Here is a 21,055-nt window from a genome sequence, read left to right on the forward strand (position 1 = left end):
TGGTGCCTCTGGCTGACCTGGAATGGTGGAGGGTTGTCACTGCCAAGGCTGCATTTGATGACTGGGCTGATGGAAAAATTGTTGAGACAATATAATTTCGGTGGGTGTCCATTCCCCCACAAGGCCAGAGCTGGCAGTGGAATGGAAAGGAGAAAGACTCCGCAGATACGCACAGAACGAATGCACAGCGGGCCAGTGCGAAAGTTTTCCCACATCCTGATGATGATAATGATGACCTGCGCAACAATAGTTTGCATCTCACACAGAATACCCAGAATGAAGATGTGTTTCCTCTTACTCTACTTCGGCGTTTCTTGTTATTGTAGCCTGGCTGGCCGCAATCAACTGCACTGCATGTTGCGGTTCCTCAAACAGCATTGCTCTTGCTCTTGCTCTGCTCCGTGTCTAAGGCTGTGGGTGTGGGTGTGGGTGTGGGTGTGGCTGTGTATCTAATCACATTAGCACGTGCGCATATCCTTTCGGCCCCGGCCTGGCGTGGTGCTCCCCAGGCTGCCATTGCCAACCCAGAACTGTGCAAAACTAAAAACATTTTGGGCGCTTTGTTTTTGGCTCATTTCGTTTGTCGATTTTGATTATTTGTCTGTGGCTGCCCGCACAGACTTTTGTTTTTGCCAGCTCCTCAAACTATTTGTATCTCAAAGTTGGCCACCACACACGTATGCCACATGCATATGCAAGCAATTTTCTTTGTGCACTTCAAACTTTTCCACAAAGGCGAAATAATTTCGCATGCTTTCTCAGTCCCCGATCCACGCACTTGTCTTATTCGTGGCAGTATTCCAGCAGTTACTCAAAGCCAAAATTCTGGAGGTTAAGGTGTTGTTTAATGTATGCTAAAAACTGTGCGCTCGAGCGGCCTTAAAGTCTGACAGGCTGAATAAATGTGTTTAGAGCCTCAGCTTGGATTATTCAATAAAAAAATAAATTCAAACATTGAAAGTTATTTCAGGATATTCCAAAATGTAGGACACATCTGAGAGAGGCACATACATAGGTCGGAGTGCGCTGCTTCCTTCTCAGCATTACAAACAGCTGCAAAAATGTCATACATTCACCATCATTAAAACTCTTTTCGAATTAAATGCAATCAAATAATCTTGTATATATTTGTATAGCAAGCAAGCTATTGAACAAGCAGAGAAATCTTTATATATTATTTATGTTCTCAACAAATTTTAGTTTTGTTTTGTTTTGCGGCTTTGAATCTCAGTGGGCGCTGAAGCAAGCTAAGCTAATTTATATAAATGCACATATATATTTGTGCAACATAATTGTTGTATTGTCGCATATACAACCATATTTACTCCGCCTTCTTTGGCACATAGGTCAGTATAATGGCCGACTGTGGTGCCACCTTCAGCTCGCTGAGGCTTACTTTGCCAAGAGGCGTCACCTTGTCGACATCCTCGTAATTGTTGAAATTCTCACTGAACACCGAGACGGTCATTTTGTCGGGCAGTTCGCTGGTTATGTTGCTGGACTGTGGCGAGTCGGTGGGATTGAAGATCACTAAGTAGCCAGGATTGCCAGACTTGATTCTGCAGAAAGAGAAAAAAAAAATCAATTAGAAAAATGTTCAAGGCAAAGCAGTCGGAAAATGTGTCAAAATCTGTTAGCTGAAGCCATGGATTTACCTCTGCCTTCAATGGGCAAGCATGAAGAAGTTAATAGGATTAATGTCAAGTGAAGTAAATAAAGAGAAAAAAGTATCTTTACCTTGAGAACGCCACCAGAGGGTCAGCCTCATAGAGCTGCAGCTCGCCGTGCATGTACGAGGCCGAGTGACGCAGCTGCTCGATGTGCTTGTAAGTCTTCTCGGTTACATTCTGATACTCGATGGCATCCACGGACACCACTGGCACGCCTGGCAGCATGGAGAGGAACAAGGCCAGCGCCGACGGATCATGGGGCGTGTCCACGTAGACATCACGGAAGTTCCACTGCAGCCAGCTGCCGTTGCCCGCTTGGAACAGAGTATTCTCGAGATCCTTGAACAGAGATTTCTCTGGCTTCGATTTGCTGAGCACTTTCACAAAGTCGCCGTACATGGGCAAATCAATGCCGTTGGCACCAGCAACATCACTCAACTGGTACACCTGTGGCTGTATGATGTCCTCGGCCACCGAGAGGAACGCATCGGCGGAGACATTCTTCACAATGCTCAGATAGTCATAGAGCACATCGCCCAGACCAGACTGGAAGGTGGTCTGCTTGTGGTCGTAGAAGCCATATTCGCTGGGTCCCAGATTCAGATCCTTGGGCACTGCAGAGTTCACCTCATCCTCGAGGCTATCGGAGAGCACAAAGAACTTGGTGTTCTTCAGGCGGAAACCTTGCACGCCCAGTCCCACCAGATGCCTCAGCACACCTCCAAATTCGTTCCTTATCAGCGTGCTGTTCATTTTCAGATCGTAGAAGCCATCTTCGAACTGCGAGAGCAAATAGCTGCCATCCAGCTGCTCCCAGGCGGAACGATTGCCGCCCACCTTTAGCCAGTTTGTGGGTGGGCTCGTTCTTCCGCTCACCCAGACAAAGGCGGCACGCTTCTCCTGGTTCTCGAGTGCATCCTGCACCAGCTTCGACTCCTTGCCCACATAGTTGGGTGTCAAGTCGAGGATCACCTTCACATCGCTGCCCTCATATTGAGCCACCAGTTGCTTGATTTGTTTCTCCACTTCGGGCGACTTAACACTGTAGGTCAGGGCAGCGGGCAGCTCATAGATGGCTCCTGTGGCATGGATTTTCTGGGCAGTCTGAACGTCATTCGGCTTGGCAGCATCAATGCCAGCGAACTTAGCATGGGGTCCGCGCTTGAACCAGGGCAAGGGCTGAGGAGCAGCGCACTTCGGGGCTCCGATGATGATGAGAATGGCGCCCACCAGCATGGCGGCCCAAATGGCCCAGAATCCGACGAAGAAAATCCAGCGCAAGCGCACCCAGAACGGATCGTTGGCGTACTTCATGAGCTCCTCCTTGCTCATGCCCGTAAAGGCCTGCACAAAGGAAATTCTCGATTAGTACTCGGACTTCCCAATCTCACTTCGTCTACACTTACAGCCTTGCCGTTAACGTTGCCAATGTCGATCTTGGCATCTCCATTCTGGTGATCGCCCTTGATAAATTTGACCTCATCTCGTCCGGCCAGCTTCTGTTCGGGCCCGCCTGATCCCAGCATTTGCTCGTCGGCGCCATCCGCTACAGCAATCTTCTCCTCTTGCACCATGTCGACTGAAAAGTGAATGGTTTTAAATTGACTCTAATCAGCCTTAATTGAAATTGAATTAAAATAGCTAGCAAAGTTCTCGTGCGCGACTTTCTCTTTTGTAGGTTACGTTGAAAACTCAGCTGGGAATTTGCAGCCACAAATGTGCTTACACACACACATACACGTGTACCTACAAATGTGTAAATGGAAACTTCCAATCACAGTTTATCTTGTGGAATTTTATCAGCGAAGCGTTGCTGACGTCATAACTTGCGTTTGCGCTCAGCCATACAATTTGGCATTGTTCTGATAAAATCAATATCAAAGCGTCACAGCATCATGCATATTTTCAGTATCTGGCTGTTTTTACACGAATTTTTACATAAATACATATGTACATACATACATTTATATTTGCAAATTAATGTACACATGTACGTAGTAAATACAAAAGTATGTACACACAAATGTATAGGGCAATGGCTTATCTTTGTTACGTCAGCAACGTGGTTTTCTGACATTAATTACACTCACATATATTCTTTGTATTTACCTGTTTCGAGGTTCGGTATGCTGCTTTGATTTGGTTTATCCTCGGCTATAACTTTATAAACTTCTGTGGAATCCACGGGCGTCGCTGCAGCTGCGTTTCAATTTCAAATTAAAAATGTATAAAATGCAGACTTATCGAAGATAGACCTCAGAAATATACCGAAATATACTGTAAATATACCGTAGTCTTAAATCGTATTCCTCGATTTTGATGTTATATTTGATTTAACTAGATTTCATAGTCTTCTTACACTGAAACAATAATTTTCACCGTTTAAGGAATCAATTTGGCTTATTATGAATACTCCTTCTCTTGGATTGTGTACCCTATAACCTTACTATTTGCAAATCTGTATTTGGTGAGACAATTTAAGGTGTCGACAACAAGTAAAAACGTCACAAAAAATTCTAGCTCTGCAAGGTAAATCACAGAGGCGTTTTCAATCCTTGATGCGACATTTTGGGAAAAAATAATGATTATGTTTGAAATCTACTTTCAAATTCGGCTTAGGTCAGCAATTACTCTCTCGTGTTAATTTTTGCGTTTCGATCTAAGAATTTATTTCCTTTCTTATATTAAAGAACATTACTTTGCGTTATATTCACACTATTTTGAGATGAATGAGCTTCTCTCTCTCTCTCTCATGTGTCTCTACAAGTTGCAAAACAACCGACAGTTCGGGTATAAAAAAGCTTCGCAAGCCTTCAATTCAAAACATAGCTAGCTGCGCGCGCTTTTGAGGGTCAGGGAAATCCTCTCCTTCCAGTCGCTCTCCCTTGCTTCTTCTTGCGTTTCAAATATGAGCACAGAAATAATACCAAAAATAATCTTATATCATTTTCCTCAACTGTGATCTTCTGTTTAATATTACTGGCATTCTTTGACTCTCAGCCCAGAAACTATCATTTAATACGATGGACGAATTACATTTTTAAAATATTGACTAGCTTTCAGGACGTGCATTTGTTTTAAATAAATTGAAAAGTTTTATAAATGCAGATTTATACCGAAAATATACGGATGAAAAACTAACTTAACCCACGTGATCCCCTCTATTTTACCACGCTAACGAAAGCTGATGGCTACAGTCGTGAAATGGGCATCTTTCAAATGTCTCTCCCCACAGCTAAATTTGCATACAAACCTGCAACGGGCAATGTAGCGGAACTCTGCAAAACAATAATTATAAATAATTAGATTAGTTACATTAGTTCAATCAAAAAATGAACTCCAAAGTTCGGTTCTCACCTTGCAGGCGGTGCCACCTAGGCGTTTCAGTCGTGAAAGTAAATTCATGACTGACAATCTGTAAAAATTACATTATTCACCTTACGCACTTTAAATTCACTTAACTTACTTTGAAATTGATTTATTATTATTCTCACAACATATATTTATATGATTAGCACATAATTCGATTCGACGTCACGACAAATATTTAACAGAATTGCGTCAAATCGCGGACAACTGGCTGGTTGGAGGCCTGCATTGAAAATGAAAATGAAATTGCAGCTACTTCACGATCAGTGCATCGATCCCAGTGTCTGTCCAGCCTCTCGACCGCAATCGCTCTGCGAAATTCATTTAATTATAAAGTCCGCATGGTGAATAAAACGCGTTCCGTGCGTTTAGGTACAATTTATGTGCCTGTAGCAGCGGCCGGACCGAGCCGGGCCTCGAAACTACCTGCTGAAATGCGTGCGAGTCACCACGGGCTTACCTGTGTGTGCGAGAGCGGGTGCGCTTGTGCGAGAGCCGCTGCGTGTGAGCGACTGCGAGTGCGAGTGAGCAAGACTTTGGGTAAATTGTCCAGCAAGTTGTTGGGGCTCAGTTCTGAACTGGGCTGGGCTGGGCAGGGCAGGGCAAAAAACTGCACTGGTCAGCACATTCCAAGCCCAAAATGTGCAGCGTCTCGTGTTTGAAGAGGCTGCTGCAAAGTTATTTACGTAGCCATGGCCCCCACCCCTCCCACTACCGCATCAGCAAGGTTGACAGCTAGAACTTCAAATTGATCAATTTGGGGTGGGGGAGGCACTCGATTACGGTTCCTATTATGCGACATGCAAGCGTCATTAGACAATTAGACTGGATAACTATAAATATCGCCAGTGGGTTGGCAGTTTGTTACATTTTTGTGCACAATGGGTTTTCATGTGGGACGACAGATGCTGCTTGCTTCCTTCCTGCTGGTGCTGCTGCAAGTGGCGCTGCCAACGGAGGCCAGGCCACAGGTGACAAATGAGAGTTTGAATCCAGCATAAACTGAACATTGTGCACCCACCAGGATGTGATCACAGTGGCTGGAGAGGAGACCGAAACCGAGGTGGTGATCAAGAAGGATGGCGATGGCGACGACGATGATTCATCCTCTGAGGAAACAGTCGAGGACTCAGAAGAGGCTGGACGCAGGCGACGCGAGGTTGGCACGGACAATGAGCTGCTGCCTCGCGCGGGAATTCCAGGTTTGCCAGATCCGGCCACCATAATCAAGATCGCTGAGATTATTCAATCCGTAGGCCAGCAAATCGTTCCAATACTGCTGGAGGCGATCTTACCCAGCACGGACGCAGTCGGTGATCGCATAGCCAGGTCTCTCCACTTTCTGAACAACTTCAAGAGCAGCTTCGATGGGGTGCCCGATGAGATGAAGTAAAGTTCAAGAACAGGGCTGAAAACTGTTTCATCTGTGGTGATTTTGGAAGCCTCAGACACTGGCAGATAAAGGGTAATAGAGTATCTAGAAATAGTAGTAAGGGAAAAACTGTTTCCGTTTTCTGTTTATTTGGTGAAGATATAAATGCTTTGGAATCCAGCTATTTGATCACAATTCCTTTCCTCCTGATCCAACAGCAGATCGAGCAGCATGTCCATGGTATCCTGTATGCTGGAGCTGCAATAGAGATTCCCCGCAAGCATCTTTGGATACAGTGGATGCAGTTTCTTGTCAGCACAGTGCTGCTCCAGCCGATTCGTAATCGCATCCAGGATACCCTTCACAACATGCGCCGCAAAATCTTTCTCCTTGAATATATTCTGGCAGTTGGCAAAGAAAGCACTTGCCGGCTGCTGATTACCAACTAGATTTAGATGTCGATGCCTGAGTAGCGTTTTATCCTCCCAAAAAATATCGTAGTCCGTGCTGGCTTTAAAGACCGCTTTCTCGGCGCCAGTACGCCTTAAAGTTATTCTAGGCTCTGCATAGTAATCAATGGCTACGAACGGATTGCTATACGACCGAGCTCTAGCGCGCCTGTACAGTCTATGATGTCTTCTATTGCCTGCCGCTGAGCTGACCAAAAGTAGGAGCAGCAGAGGGCCCAGTGACAGGAACGAAGCGGTAACAAAGCGCTGAGAAAGAGTGGATAGAAGTGGAATAATTCTGTACGAAAATGTAGTTTATGCCTTCTGGCAGCCGTCTTACCATTTGTAGCGCTTTCAGAATCAATTGATAAATGCCAGCTGGGGATATCCAAACTGCATCAAGCCTCGCCACTAACTGGCGATTTCCCGGCACTTAGTTGTACTTGATTTGATTTCATGCAACGAAATTGTATTCATTTGGTAGTCTGAGCTATTCGCATGTTTTTTTACATATTTACATACATATTTATACATATAGAAGCGTCATCTTCCAGCTTCCATTGCTGCCTTTAAAAGATGCAAATGAACCTCAGCTGCAGACCAAAATAATGCTACCCTCATGACTCCTTCGTGATTCCTTTAATGGCCATCAATATTCGTGTATGCAAAATTAGCTGTTGGCTCATGCAAGCCCTAAGCAACATCTTACATACATATACAATGTTTTCATTAGCATTGATGACCCGCTTCTTAAGCGCATTCGGAAGTCGTGCATTAGCTGCTAATGAAATAATTATATGACAGCGCCTCAGCATCCAAGGGTTATTTTTATCCAAGCATCTTTGTGTCCCAGTCGCCAGTCCTGTATACTTTCAACAAAGTATTGCTGGCCACAACATCTGCAGCACAGCCTCTTGGTTACTATCCAGTGTCGAAATTTGGAGTGCGCTTCTGTTGGCTTTAACATGAACAAGCCTCAAGGGTAGGAGGAGCTCTCATTTGCACAACATTTGTGTGCCCATACATAATTTTGTATATGTTATTTCAGTATGTTCATCAGACACACTCGTAATTATGCATTAAATGTTTACAATAACTAAATGCAATCGAGTTTATGTAAATACCTTTCATGGCTCTTTCGTTTACACCTCGAAATTCATGTTCGTGTTTAACTTCAATAGATTCAATCTTTGCTCATATTTGCATTTACATACAAAACCATGCAAGTCGAAGAGTATGCAATTTCGGATTGAACATACAGTTGCAAAATTTACTAAACGGTTGCTTTCGCATGGATTGCCTATCCTCTGACTTTGTTTTAAGTATGGTACATGATTATGTACCTATGAACATGTCTAATTATACCTACTCGTACATAATTGCATGTCATATTAGCTCATTAAAGCAGCGTACTAAAAACCGATTTTAAATCTATTTTCTTAATGAACTAGCTAAGCGCCTGTAACCAGTTTGTAGAGCAGAACTAGCGCCAAGCTTCGCATGCCAATAGAGGAACAACTCCTAACCACACGCCCAACCACATGTAACTCCATGATCGACACCTTGGAGCTGATGGACTGATGGACATTATTTGGAATATGAACTTAAAAGTCTTTCACATCTCAAAATATATGAGGCAATACCGAGTAGAGTATTTGGGCAGCTATAATACAATTCTCAACTCAATCTCCATGTGACCAGTATCCCCACCACCACGCATGGTTATCTACCTGGTTTTATACCGAAGCTATCAAATTGACAAGTTAACATTAACAAATGGGAGATCAAGCAGGCCAGGGATTAGGTTTCACATGCCATACTGACAGTTATACTAAGATTCTACATTTTACAGCCGCTCCATTAACTTATCCATGAACTTTCCTCTTGTCTCTTTCTTAGGCATCTGCATGATGCTGTTAAGTCGCGCTGGACTAAGGGTTAGCAGCCGCTCTCAGCTCCGATCGTAAAGGCAACCTGGAGGAAGCTGGCGATTGAGAAGACAGCCTTGGGCTCCTCTTTCATACACGATATACCTATATCTACATGACTAGAGTTTTTGTTCTGGACATCCACTAAACACAGATGATACTCCCAAAGATGACTTAAGGGACCTTTCTTCTATTACTCTCCTTGACTCATGTTCCATTCCATGTTATTTAAATGTTCTCGCGCTTAGCTGCAAGTGGGATACAAATACATACATAATATCTACATAAAATCTACATGTTTCACCCACCTAAAAGTATGCTATACATTTTCTTGGCTACTTTCAATTTTACATACATTGCATTGCCCATAAATATGGGCATTTCCGGCTAACAACATTTCCACCATGCCGTAACACATTAAAAACCAATCAAGGCCATTCCTTTTGGAACAGAAATTCAACCATTTTCTAACATCCAAAAGAGTACACATTTAAGGCAAAAGTTTTCATTAAAATCTCGAATTTATTTATAAAATAAAAACACATTTTTTTGTTCAAAACAATCCAACGAAATAATATACACGTATAAAAAAGCTGTCGCTTGCATTACCAAAAATACAAAAGATTATAGATCGAGATGGATAATAGTAATAGTAAGTAATAGATAGAGCCTGGTAGCTCAAAGATGTGCTATAGAATATAGTGCAAGAAATATGCATAAATACATAATATGTACATAGAATGTATGTAAATTATCTCTGTACTCATCATGGGGCTTGAATTGTCACAGATCATTGCTTTGACTGAGTGTCGAATGAGTGTGGGCACAAAAGGATAGAAAATAGATTACAAGGTGAAGGGGAGCTGTGCTGGATTTGCATGACAATATGTTTTTTTTGCATTTTGCATTTTGTTTGTGTTTTTGTTTTGATACGAATTCGATTTGGCTTAGATTAGGCTTGGACTCCCTATGCTTATGATTAATTTAATCGTAAGGTAATTTAAATGGTAGCGTAATTAATTTATGCTTATGTTTTGTTTTTGTGTTTCTTGTTTGGCTGGCTGGCTGGTTGGCTGGCTCTGGCGGCGCCTCCTTCTCCTACTTGTTGCCTGCGTTGACGAGCGCCCGCTGTCGCGTCGTCGTATTCAGTGCCGGATTGCACATTTCCGTGGTGAACTTTGAGAAGGTGTTGTGGAAACCATTGGCAGACCCATTCAGTTTGCCATTGCCCGCGGACTCCGGCACATTGCCATCCTTTTGGGTCTTGATCGCGCCATTCGCATGTCCATTGGCCTTCAGGGCGGCTGTCTTTTCCTGCGAAAGAGAAGCAAAAGTTGACAGGTTTAGCGAGCTGATTGGGGTTCCATTTCCACATACCTTGGCATTTCGCTTCACGTAGGCCCGCTTGTAGAAATTCGAGAACAAAAAGTAAAACATCACAGCGTGGGCGCCAATAAAGTAGGCAAATCCGATCGGATAATTGCAGTCATTCTTGAAGAACAGCTGGAACGAGTGCACCATGACCAGCACGAACTGTATCATCTGCAGCACCGTCAGATACTTCTTCCACCACAAGTAGCGCTGCATCTTGGGTCCCATGGCAGCCAGCATGTAGTACGTGTACATAATGATGTGCACAAAGGTGTTCAGAAAACCAAAGAACGTCGAGTGGCCGCCGGGCGTGAACTTGACGCCCCACCAAACGGACACTGGCATGATGCCATGATGGATGACATGCAGCGTGGACACCTGATCGTACCGCTTGCGCATCACAAAGAAGAAAGTGTCAAAGAACTCTGTGAACTTGGAGAAGTAGTACCACCAGCAGCCCTCAGCAGTCTGTGGGAAAAGTAAGGAAAACGTTTGATGAAATGGGTCATACCTATTCCTAGCTGTAACTCATTTTGCTGGCAAACTTCCTCTGCCGTTTTTTACCATCTCCCAGTCATAGTTTATGATATTTATGATCTTTCAGGGCCAATTTTTCAATATTTTCGCTATTTTGTTATGCAAAGAAGTCTAGGAACTCTAACGGTGAGCCAAACCCTTGCCCAATGCTTATCAATGACAAGAAAAAAAAAAAAGTAACTTGCTAAACCTACAAGCGATCAGCTTTCTAAGCCAAAGCCACAGCATCTTCCAGCCATTGACACTCAGCGCCAAACCTGCTGGCACACGTGAGGCGGAGAGAGAAGCGTCTCGAAAAAATGTTCTCTATTTTAGAGACAGTGCCGGCCGACTTTGGCCAACCATTTCGTTTTAATTAGCATAAAAGAAGCTGTCCCCATTGCCGTTTATATCTACCAATTTCTTGTCTGGCCAAAACTGGTTGCTTACATAAAAAGTTCTTTGCTAATCACAATATATTTGGGAAATTCACAGCACAATTCTCGACTATTTCTGTGTATTGATTCTTATGCAAAATAAATGCTAAACCACTTACACGTATCGCTTTGGGTGAGTAGGAGTAGTCGACGGGTTCGCATCTCAAATTGTAGCCATTCAGCCAGCCACCGATGCAGGACTACAAAGAGAAAGGAGAGCTTAGTCTTCTACTGGAAGTGGGTGACTGCCAGCCTCCGCTTTAGTTGTGTTACCTCGTAGAACAGCCAAGTGCTGAAGATCACCTGCGCCGCGTTGTAGACAATCAAAACTTTGCGCAGCTCAAAGGGTTTTCTGTTTTCCATGAGCTTGGGGCCCAGTACCTGAAAGAAGAAAAGATTTTTAGCTCAAGTTTCAAATATTAATCGTTGCCCTTTGCCCAGCATCGCTTGGCATCGAATAGAGGCCACAGCCACAGGGACAGCCACAGCAATTATCAAATCAAAACCCATCGTCTGGGATGTCTCTTCTCTGTTTGGTTTGCTGTGACCAGGTTCATTGCCCAAGTCTTTTGTTTGGTGAGTCTCCCCCCGTGTGAGTGCCGTCCCGGCGGCATTTGTGTGTGAAAGTAAGTTAAATACTTCGATAAAGCTACATAAACTACATATAAATATGTGAAGCGTTCAACCTAAATAGAAATCGTTGATTCGAAGTGATTTTTGTTGTTGATTTTTGCATAATCTCCTTGGGTCACATTTCAACACCAGCTGCCAAGCGATCGTCTCGCTCTGGGACTGGGTTTTGGGATTGCGATGGCCCTGAACCTCTTCTTTTGTTTCACATTCATTTTGCAATGCAATAAAACCGAAACTAGTTTCATCCGCAGGCCACAGAGACAGCCATCAAAATCGCAACGCAAAGTGCCATTCCCAGTTCTGGCTCTGGCAGCTTCGCGAAATTAACATAAATTATCCAGAATGGTTCTGGTTCCAGAATGGTTGGCCATAATTATAGATCCCCAGGGATATATGGTTATAGTCTTACCTTAACGATGTACGCATATGTAAGGCTGATGGCTATCGTGGGGAACGGCGAACTCATGAGCGGATACTCCTGTGTGCGCGGATCCGATTTGTTGTCCATCAGATCCCGCCAGCCATCATAGAATCTTGTGAGGTAATCCTGCAAAGCAATCAGAAAAATACGTTAGTTGTGCAACAGATCAAGTGTCAGATCAATCCATAAGGTTGCCTCGTTAATTACATAGCTACAACATTGCAACACACACACACACGGAGAGTTGTGGAGTCATGGAGTCTTGGAGTTGCCCCCGATGAACAATCAACTTAAGCTCAAAGGGGCGGACAACCGATTGATTATGAGTATTCTGTCGTTCGGCTCTAATTCACTTGGATCTCACCACATGTGGCAAGAGGCACAAAGGAAACTCGCAGCCAGTGGCACGGAAAGAAAAAACAACATTCTATGAGAGTATCCGTAAGTGGCCAACGGTGCACCAAGATTTTCTATATTTTTGATTCGATTAGCACTCCAACTAAATATGTGTACAGATTTATGTCTGTCCATGTTTTCGTATGTTTTTGGTTATATGGAAAAACTGGTGCGGCCAGCTCGCCGATTTCGATGTTGCAATGCCTTCTTGGCCATGTGATAAATAACAAAGCGAAGCAATCAACAAATGATCAAATAAATGACGGCTGAACAGGTAACAGGGGAGACCGTACTATTGTACGGTTAGATCGATCGAGTGAGAGAAAAATCGAACGATCGCCGGGCCAAGGGGCATGCCAGGAAAGAGTTAAACCAGTTCCGCGAGTGTTAATCGCTGACTAAATAGTTAAATACCCCGGCTGACGGCAATTAAAGAAGGAAAACAAAAACAACAGCAACAGCAACATTTACAAGCGTAATTACGAACCCCCCCGTTGCGGGGTTAGGGTTAGGCTGAATTGATTTTTCTGGCAAATCAGGGGCGTCACGGCATACCGGGGAATGTCAAGGAGAATGTCCTCGATTGACGCAGCTCCATGTTTACACATTTGCAAAAGTTTTGCTGGAATGTAAGACATTCTCTGAGTCAATTAAGGAACAATTCGCATGAAAACTTGCAACTGGCAAACTGGCAAACTGGCAAAATGCACATCAGAATTGACCAAAAACTAGGCTAATTCGTGCTCACAAAGCTTAGGCCATTTACTTGCTAACTACGCCACTGGCCAGCTGGCCAGGCTCATCCATCATGTGCAGCTTGTGGGGGGAGAGACAAAGACATTCGGATCTGTGGCCCAACAGGCGGAGATACAATGCTCATTTGTCGCCTCGACTCAGCGACTCCGTAAGCTGTCAATGGCAACCAGATTGATCTCCGAGTGCCGCGCTATGCCGTTCGTCTATGCGGTTCATTAACGGACAGGGTCTGCCGTTATGCGGCTAGACAGACGGTGAGTTGAAGTCGCTGAGCGATGGATAGACCGGCAGACAGAGAGACTGATCGACGCTTGGGGGTGTGCCCGAAGTGAATGTAATTGCGGGTTATCGTCGAGCGAGAACCGCAGACACCGGCCAACTCTCTTCATTGCAAGATTTATTGAAATTTCCATCACTTGAGCGACTCGTGCTGCTCCCTCCATGTGTGTGTCGCCCCACATGACTCGACAATATGTACGAGTATCCGCTGCAGAGTTGACGTAATTCCGGGATGGCACGAGTAGGCCGCCCGCCGCCAGTGAAGCGTCCCCAGCAACGAGAATGCGCGTAATTGTCGCCATCAAAAGGTGACTCAGATACGACTCAGACTTTGCAGACGAAATAGGGAAAAAATTATTGCTTAGGGTCCGGAAGGCACCGCTCTAACAATGTCGCCGCTGATTGCATCCAATTAAGATTCCATTTTCTGGGAGAGGCTCTCTCAAAGATTTTCACTTTTTTTTTAGGTGCGTGCTGGATAATTGAATTCCAAAAGAGCGGTAAAGCCAGAGGCCACAGTTGGGATGCCCTTCGAAAGATGAAAGGCCAACAGGTGATGTGCAGAAATTAGACATAGAGGAGGCTGAAAAATGAATATACATGAAGCGGATGCATGGACACTTGTTTGTATGTTTTATGTATAAATATATCAGATATTACGAGTCATAAGTAGACGTTAGTAAAGCTCTAAGAGTGTAACAGAAGAGTGAATCTTTTTTTTTATTTCCAGCTTCAAGTCTTGTTACCATTTCACTGCTTCCGGTGATGCGTTAATTTCTGGTCATTTGGGAAGACTTTCTCGGATGGGCTTTGGCTTTGTGTGGGCAGAGTGGCCAAAGTTCAGCAAACTTATTGCCCAACAGAAATGAACCCTGATAGGAGGAGGAAGCGCTGCACTTTTCGACGCGGCTTTTGCTTTAATTCCACATATTTTATGCCATTTGATTAAGGAAAATTACTAGCGATGAGCGTCATAAAACCCGTTTCTCACACTATCTAGGTGAGATCCATTAAGATGGAAATTGTATATACTTAACACGCACCATAATGCAGCACTCAGAGGGGAGAGCCGAGCGAGGAGGTCGGGAGTACAGCGGCAATTAAATTTAATTGTCTGTCTGTGGCAGTGGAAGTGGCTGTGCTTAGATTTGCTCTTGCAAGCCTGAGCCACTTTATAGCGTTGCATTTCCCAGTGCAGAAAGCTGGGTCGCTGGCGCTGCAGTTAGAACCAGTTTTGGGCGCTGACAGAGGGAAGTTCAAGCCGTGCCCGGAACCGCTCAGACATTCCATACATAATTGTCGCATTTTGTGGAGCAGCTGATTGAAGCTTAACCAATGAGCTGTCATAATCCATCATGTATGTTGTCGATGTTTATCAACAGCCAAACAAAAGACACCGAAAGACACGAACTTGCCGAGGCGTGGGTGTGCTGGGGGAACTTTGATGGTTGTTGTCGATTGCTGCTCGAGTAGTGCTGGCACCTGCCTTAATTGATCAATTCAATAAATCAAATGAGCAAATTTCCTAGTGCTGACTGGCATACACAGCAGCTCCAAGTCGTTTGTCAGCTGAGAAATGCAATCCAAAAATGTTAGACAACAAATTGTCACAAAGAACCCGCTGGGTGGCCACACAAAGAACGGCGGCGTAAACATCATTTAAGGCCATCTGTAAGCCACAGCAGACTCCAACCAGTATTAAATATAATAAAAACAACATTTTAACGCGCAGTTTGTTGAACTTTTGTTTTTTTGCAAATAAATACAAATAAAATTCAATTGGGAATTGCCAAAAATAAAAATAAAATTCAAATCAAAAGCAACAGCAAACGAAAAGGATAAATTGTATGGAAACTTGTACTGCTGCTCAAGCATTCAATAAGTTTAATAAGTGCTTGTAATATACACATATGTACATAAGTATGTATACTTGAATATCATCGTTAATGTGCCGCTGCTGAACTGCAGAAGGTTGGCCAATGCGGTGGCAAATGTTGACTCACTCTCTTAGGCTTGTGCAACTTTATTTTTCTCTATTGAATTCTGCCAATTCACGATGATGTTGATGATGTCTATGGACAGAATTTTTGTTTTGCCTCTCAGCAAGCTTAGTCTTCTGGCCTCGCCAGCTGTTTTGCGCTGGCTGCTCGTTGGGTGCTGACTGACTGGCTGGCTGTCTGGACTTTGCCCCAAACAAATATGTCAGCTGAAAATGTATTGTATTTGCTATTACATAAAGCTGGGGCTCTGACTATGGCTCTGGGTATGGCTCTGGCTTTGGTCAGTTTGCGTAAGTCACAGCATCATCTCTTGGCCAAATGCTGACCCTTTTTTTCGCTTTCTTTGGTTCACACGCGGCACGGCCCGCGGTACCCCAAGTGCTTTCCCTCCAAAAACCCACAAAAATGCTTCCGTCAGTCGGTCCCGGGGGACAAGTGTAAAAGAGGCATTTGTAATTGTTGTTGCTGCTGCTGCTGCTGCTGCTGCTGCTGTGGCGTTACATTTTAACGCTTCATTATGCGCCATAAAGACGAAACAAAGTCCAACAAATGAGTTGAGACTCACTGTGAGGGGGACTGTCCCAACGCAGACGACAAACGCTGGGCGATGAGTTGACCATTCACCATTCATATCCATCATCATTGCACGGTGTCGCCATCGACAACGTCTCCTCCTCAGCAAGGCCTGACCCACAATGCTCAGTGGGCCAGTAGCCATCCCAAAGCAGTCAGTCAGTCAGTCAGTCAGTCAGTCAGTCAGTCAGTGACTAAGTCGATATACCACCCGATAATGATTGGTCTTTAGTCTTTAGTTGCTGTGGCAAATTGTTCTGCTAATGTGCTGCCAGTGACTGCTGAGTAATGAGTGACTGCCACTTGGGCCACAAATCGCACACCCATGGGGCAAGCAGGTACAGAATAAGACATCAAAGTCAGAGTCAGGGCGGGAACTTGGACTCTTACTCGCTTCTGCCTTCCAAGAAACTTTTGCTGATCTTCAGGGTTTTTTATGACTCGCTCAGGTTTTATTTTGTATTTTTTGTTGATTTAACTAATTAATACGATTATTGCGTTTTCAATGCCAAACGTCGTTCGCCCCATTCCGGCTTGTTTATGAATTCATTCACATTGGGAAAAAAAAGAGAGAGAGAGATGCCAGAGACAAAGATGCTTGCCAAATCGGCATCAAAATTGGACCAACCAACCGACTGCATTTTTATCATTCAAATTTTTGTTTGTGGGGTTTTGCACAATACGACGATATAAATCAGTGGCAGCCTGAGGACGCAGACATAGAGAGAGATTTGTAGTATTTGCATTCCAGTGGAGTCTGTTGGTCTGTTGGTCGGTGGGAGCCTGCGCCAATAAGGGCAATTAAATGATCAACGAAAAGGCAGCAGCCCAAGCACAATCGAACAACAAAACAAAAAGTGCTATTAACACTTTACAACATGCTGGCAATTACCTAAACCAGACTTTCATCTTCTACAGCGGCTACAAGATCCCCTGCCCGCTGCCACAGCTCGGAGAGTGTGTCTGGTCTGGTCTGGCCTGGTCTCTGGTCTCTGGTCTCTGGTTTCAAATGCATAATTGGACAGACGCAGACACAACGAATCAGCAGCGGAGAGCAAAGCAAAGATGATATAGGTATAGGTGTTGAGGCTGATGCTGCGAGAGATCAGAGACTTGAGAGATGATAAATGTAGTAACAGAAATCATCATCAGTTCAAATCTGAAGATCTCAGGCTATATTTGTATGCATATATTTCTTGTCAAGGCCAACCGGCTAGTGGCTTGGTTTACTGACTGTGATTTCGTGTTTTTTTTTTTGATTGTGTGCTTCGGGTCTCTTTTTTTTGCAATTGAGCCACGGCAAGCTGCTGCAGGTGACAGCATCTGTTTGCCTGTCTAAATACTCGCACTGTCTTCCCCGCAGTTGATTTTTAATTTGATTTATTTTAATGACTTTTATATAAGTGGCAAGGCATCTCTCTCTCCTCTCTCTCTCTCTCTGTGCGCTGGGGCGGCACTAAGCAATTTGCACTGGCCACCAAAAAAATACTCGTAAGTACAAAAATTATGATTTCCCGTTTGTAGAGCCGCATAATTGTCCGGCTCAACACTTTTACTTTCCCAACAACAGTCAGTGCCGCTCCCTGGCTGTCCCCGCTCCCGCTCAGCAACAGAGATAAAAAGCCAAATGTAAAAGGGCCAAACTGGTTTGCATCCAGTTCCACGCGGATCGTTCGATCGATGCTCGTGTGCGTCGCACTTAATGATTTTCGATCATTAATGAACAACAACAAAATCAAAGAAAAATCAAATCAAAGAAATACGCACACAAATGTGTGTGTGTGTGTGTGTGCACGAGCCTGCGCAACATTAAAATCAATTTATAGGTCAAGTTGAGCATTGCAGACGCACAGCTGGCAAGAGGAGTGGAGCGAGGGCTGGTCTGATTGGAGCTGTGCAACTGGCTTTTCGAGCCAAACATTCAGGTTCAGTGTGTGGCGGCGGCATCTTGTGTCTAATGCGATGATGCAACAGCAGCAGCAAGAGAGGCTGCTGCAGCTTCTACTGGCAGCTGCAGCTGGGACCCCTGCCTTTTGTGCAATTTGTTAAATGTGTAAACAAATCTTTTGGGAAGCCATCAAAGAAACACACAAAATATGTGAAAACTCTCAATGCGTTGATCTTGTGGGTCAAGTTGAAAAATGCAGCGAGCGTTCACTTTTTTCAAGCAAAGGCGACTTGCACGCGATTTAAAACGCGCCATTTCGACACACGCTCCAAGAGGCAAAGAGTGAAGCACATGTTGCACTTGGTGCACCAACAACTTGATACATGTGTGCTTGTGGATGTGTGTGCGTGTGCTTTGGTTTTGTGGCTGCAAAGACTTGACTTCAGCGACTTTTCCAAAGCAAACTAAATCGCGTTAATTTGGCAATCGAGGCAGCGTTGGAGTCGCCCACTTGTCGCTGGCCCAAAAGCTTAGGCCAAGTAATTGGTGCAAGACTGCCGCGAAGGAGGCACAAACACATATGTACCTGTGTACATGTATTGCTGTTGCTTTTGTTGTCGATTCTAATCCGCTCACTCTGCTCTGTGCGCGTTTTTAGCCGCGTTTCAAGTTGCATGTTGTTGAAATATTTGTTGCTGCAGCTAAAACTCGATTCGTAGTCAAGTGCACAGCTGCAAATACTTCAAAAAAATAATGGTGCGTAAGTGCAGGTATTTAGGGTCCCAAAACCAAATTGGAAGGTGTTTTGGCTTTAGCTGATTCATCCTACAAACACATACATAAATACACACACATTTACATACATACATTTACATTTATACATACATTCCAGTTTTCAGTGAATTATGCATTGACATCCATAATTGAACGGCATTAAAATCAGGTATTTAATATGCCATTCCAATGCAGATGCCAACACTCGAAATTTACTTCAGAAATGTACCCCCCAGTACCCTGCTCTCCACGCCTCCTTAACAATCACTAACGTATACAATTAAACAGGCAATGACTTTTCAGCTCAATCAGTTTAGATATGCGCAAAAAAACCAAAGCGTATTATTTATCAGCCACAGGCTAAGCGCGAATTTTAAATTTCACCTTGCACCGAACGAGTCTTTGAAAGGTTTCCGAAATTTATTGGTTTATTTGTTTGAAGATCATCAAAAATTGGCAATTGTTTTTGGCTTAAAACAGAATGGATAAATTAAGACATATTCCATTCTATTTCCATTCTAAAACTCTAACTTTGTCGTCGCATAAATTTAATTGTAAAATATGCAAACGCCGAAAGGAACTCACAAAAAATTATTAAATATTTAAAAAAAATGTTTGATAGCGTTCGTTTCGGTGAAGGTTTCAATAACTAATGTATTGTTATATTTATTTACATATATTTCCCATAATTATAAGTTAAAATCCTGTCTTGTCTTTCAAATGCAAATAAATAGAATCAGAAACACACAAAATATAAGTACTCTGGCAAAAAGAGAACGAAGGAAGCTCTGGCATTTCATTAAGCGTGCAAAGCCCCCTGTGAAACATGCACCCGAGCCCGGTTTCAATGTAAATTCGCTGAAGCTCGGAGTTCACGGTATTACGCATACTACATGACACAAAAACTTCTTTGTACCAAGACACGAAAGCAACTTAAAATGCACAAAAAAGGCAATTAAGTTAGTCGATGAAAGTTTTACATATTTCTTACATTTTACATATATTTAGGTATCCTCGATCGGTACGGCAAAATGGTAATCAAATTAGATCTTTAATATGTTAAAAATTTAAAAAAAGCACTAAAACATTAGAACGAGCTCAGGTGCAGGGTTTGCTCTATTTTTATGATCTTTTCCAACCTGTACAGTGTGACTTGTACTCGATTAAACTCCAAAGGGGAGCCATTAATATATTTAATTGCAATGACACTTACTTCAATCGCGAGCCGATAAGCGCCCCGAAGCAACGCCATCGTCGCTGCTCTCTCTCTCTCTTGCTCTATGTTTCTCTCTGTTTGCTCGCTGCGTTATCAGTATTTAGCACATTACAGCACGGAGGGGGAGCACGCACACCACGAGAGATAAAACGCGGGTGGAGCGGCAGCACCACGCATGCCGTGTCTCAATGATAGAATTTGCCAATAAACCTTTGCCCAAATGGCTCGACGGCGAGGCGAGTTGCAAATAGAAGAAACAGTTGCAAGTTTTCCGCGCTCTCGGATAATGCGCAAACGTCGCGTTGTGCCAGGAAAAACGAAGTGGAACAGTCCGAACCTCGAATCGATCGCAGTCACATGCGAACGAACTTATCTCACGCACACAAACACACACACACACTGGCAAAGCTATATCTCAGCGCTCTCAAACACACCCACACAGGGCCGAGGGAAAAACAGCTGAGCGCAGCGCTGTCAATGCAGGGGAACGACTGGGGTTGGGGGACTCACTAACTGTCTCTCTAATGTGATTTGACTGCCGTACAGTGCCCGCAAGCAAATCGTCTGATTAAGGCACATTTGTGCCTGTGATGACTGCTGCTGCTGCTGCTGCTGCTGCGCACTTGCCTCTTGGCACTTTTCAGTGTCAAATGTGTGGCGCGCCACCGAAAGAAAAAGCGGCAAAAGCTGACAAACAAAAATACCGCGAGGTGTAATAATCATTGTGTAAGCGCATTGGCAAAAAGGAGAGGAAAACAACTGTGAGAGATTTGAATAAGTTTCGATATGTTTGGGGGCCCAAAATGGTGCCAGACGGCTCGGATCATTAGCCAGGCGGTTGTCAGTTGATTGGCAAACCCAAAGGGGAAGCTCAGTCAATGAATGAATATGAAAATCACTGGATTTCTACACACAGGCAGTGGCGGAGGGAGCAACAGTTGCAGGCTGACAGAAGCCGTCTCAATGATCAGCAGAAAAAACCAAAAATAAAAGGAACGGCGGATGTC

At 44.0% G+C, this 21,055-nt stretch overlaps 4 protein-coding genes across 6 annotated transcripts; 1 reads left to right on the forward strand and 3 right to left on the reverse strand.

Moving 5' to 3' along the window:
* Positions 1 to 1,183: 1,183 nt before the first annotated feature.
* On the reverse strand, positions 1,184 to 4,940 carry LOC117589580 (4F2 cell-surface antigen heavy chain). Of its 2 annotated transcripts, XM_034281640.1 has the most exons (6): positions 4,924 to 4,940; positions 3,780 to 3,869; positions 3,077 to 3,249; positions 1,738 to 3,014; positions 1,656 to 1,661; positions 1,184 to 1,559 (listed from the first exon to the last, which is right to left on the reverse strand). In XM_034281640.1, exons 3-6 carry the CDS (start codon positions 3,242 to 3,244, stop codon positions 1,322 to 1,324), a joined length of 1,689 nt encoding a protein of 562 aa, XP_034137531.1. In that variant the 5' UTR covers positions 3,245 to 3,249; positions 3,780 to 3,869; positions 4,924 to 4,940; the 3' UTR covers positions 1,184 to 1,321. The 2 variants fall into 2 exon arrangements, with proteins under 2 accessions (XP_034137531.1, XP_034137532.1); XM_034281641.1 differs by lacking the exons at positions 1,656 to 1,661; positions 4,924 to 4,940.
* A 980-nt stretch (positions 4,941 to 5,920) lies between these two features.
* LOC117589583 (antennal-specific protein OS-C) lies at positions 5,921 to 6,519 on the forward strand. Of its 2 annotated transcripts, XM_034281646.1 has the most exons (3): positions 5,921 to 6,010; positions 6,064 to 6,241; positions 6,296 to 6,518. In XM_034281646.1, the coding sequence occupies exons 1-3, from the start codon at positions 5,921 to 5,923 to the stop codon at positions 6,430 to 6,432; spliced, it is 405 nt and encodes a 134-aa protein (XP_034137537.1). In that variant the 3' UTR covers positions 6,433 to 6,518. The 2 variants fall into 2 exon arrangements, with proteins under 2 accessions (XP_034137537.1, XP_034137536.1); XM_034281645.1 differs by having other exon boundaries at positions 6,064 to 6,519.
* Positions 6,520 to 6,523: 4 nt separating this feature from the next.
* On the reverse strand, positions 6,524 to 7,259 carry LOC117589582. The gene is made up of 2 exons (XM_034281644.1): positions 7,201 to 7,259; positions 6,524 to 7,127 (listed from the first exon to the last, which is right to left on the reverse strand). The coding sequence occupies exons 1-2, from the start codon at positions 7,201 to 7,203 to the stop codon at positions 6,558 to 6,560; spliced, it is 573 nt and encodes a 190-aa protein (XP_034137535.1). The 5' UTR covers positions 7,204 to 7,259; the 3' UTR covers positions 6,524 to 6,557.
* Positions 7,260 to 9,693: 2,434 nt separating this feature from the next.
* Positions 9,694 to 20,099, reverse strand: LOC117589581 (elongation of very long chain fatty acids protein AAEL008004). Its single transcript, XM_034281642.1, has 6 exons — positions 20,046 to 20,099; positions 12,155 to 12,292; positions 11,386 to 11,493; positions 11,232 to 11,312; positions 10,166 to 10,627; positions 9,694 to 10,102 (listed from the first exon to the last, which is right to left on the reverse strand). Exons 1-6 carry the CDS (start codon positions 20,082 to 20,084, stop codon positions 9,887 to 9,889), a joined length of 1,044 nt encoding a protein of 347 aa, XP_034137533.1. The 5' UTR covers positions 20,085 to 20,099; the 3' UTR covers positions 9,694 to 9,886.
* Between the last annotated feature and the right edge of the window lie 956 nt (positions 20,100 to 21,055).

This window comes from Drosophila guanche, unplaced genomic scaffold, assembly GCF_900245975.1.
Source record: "Drosophila guanche unplaced genomic scaffold, DGUA_6, whole genome shotgun sequence".
NCBI classification, from domain to species: Eukaryota; Metazoa; Arthropoda; class Insecta; order Diptera; family Drosophilidae; genus Drosophila; species Drosophila guanche.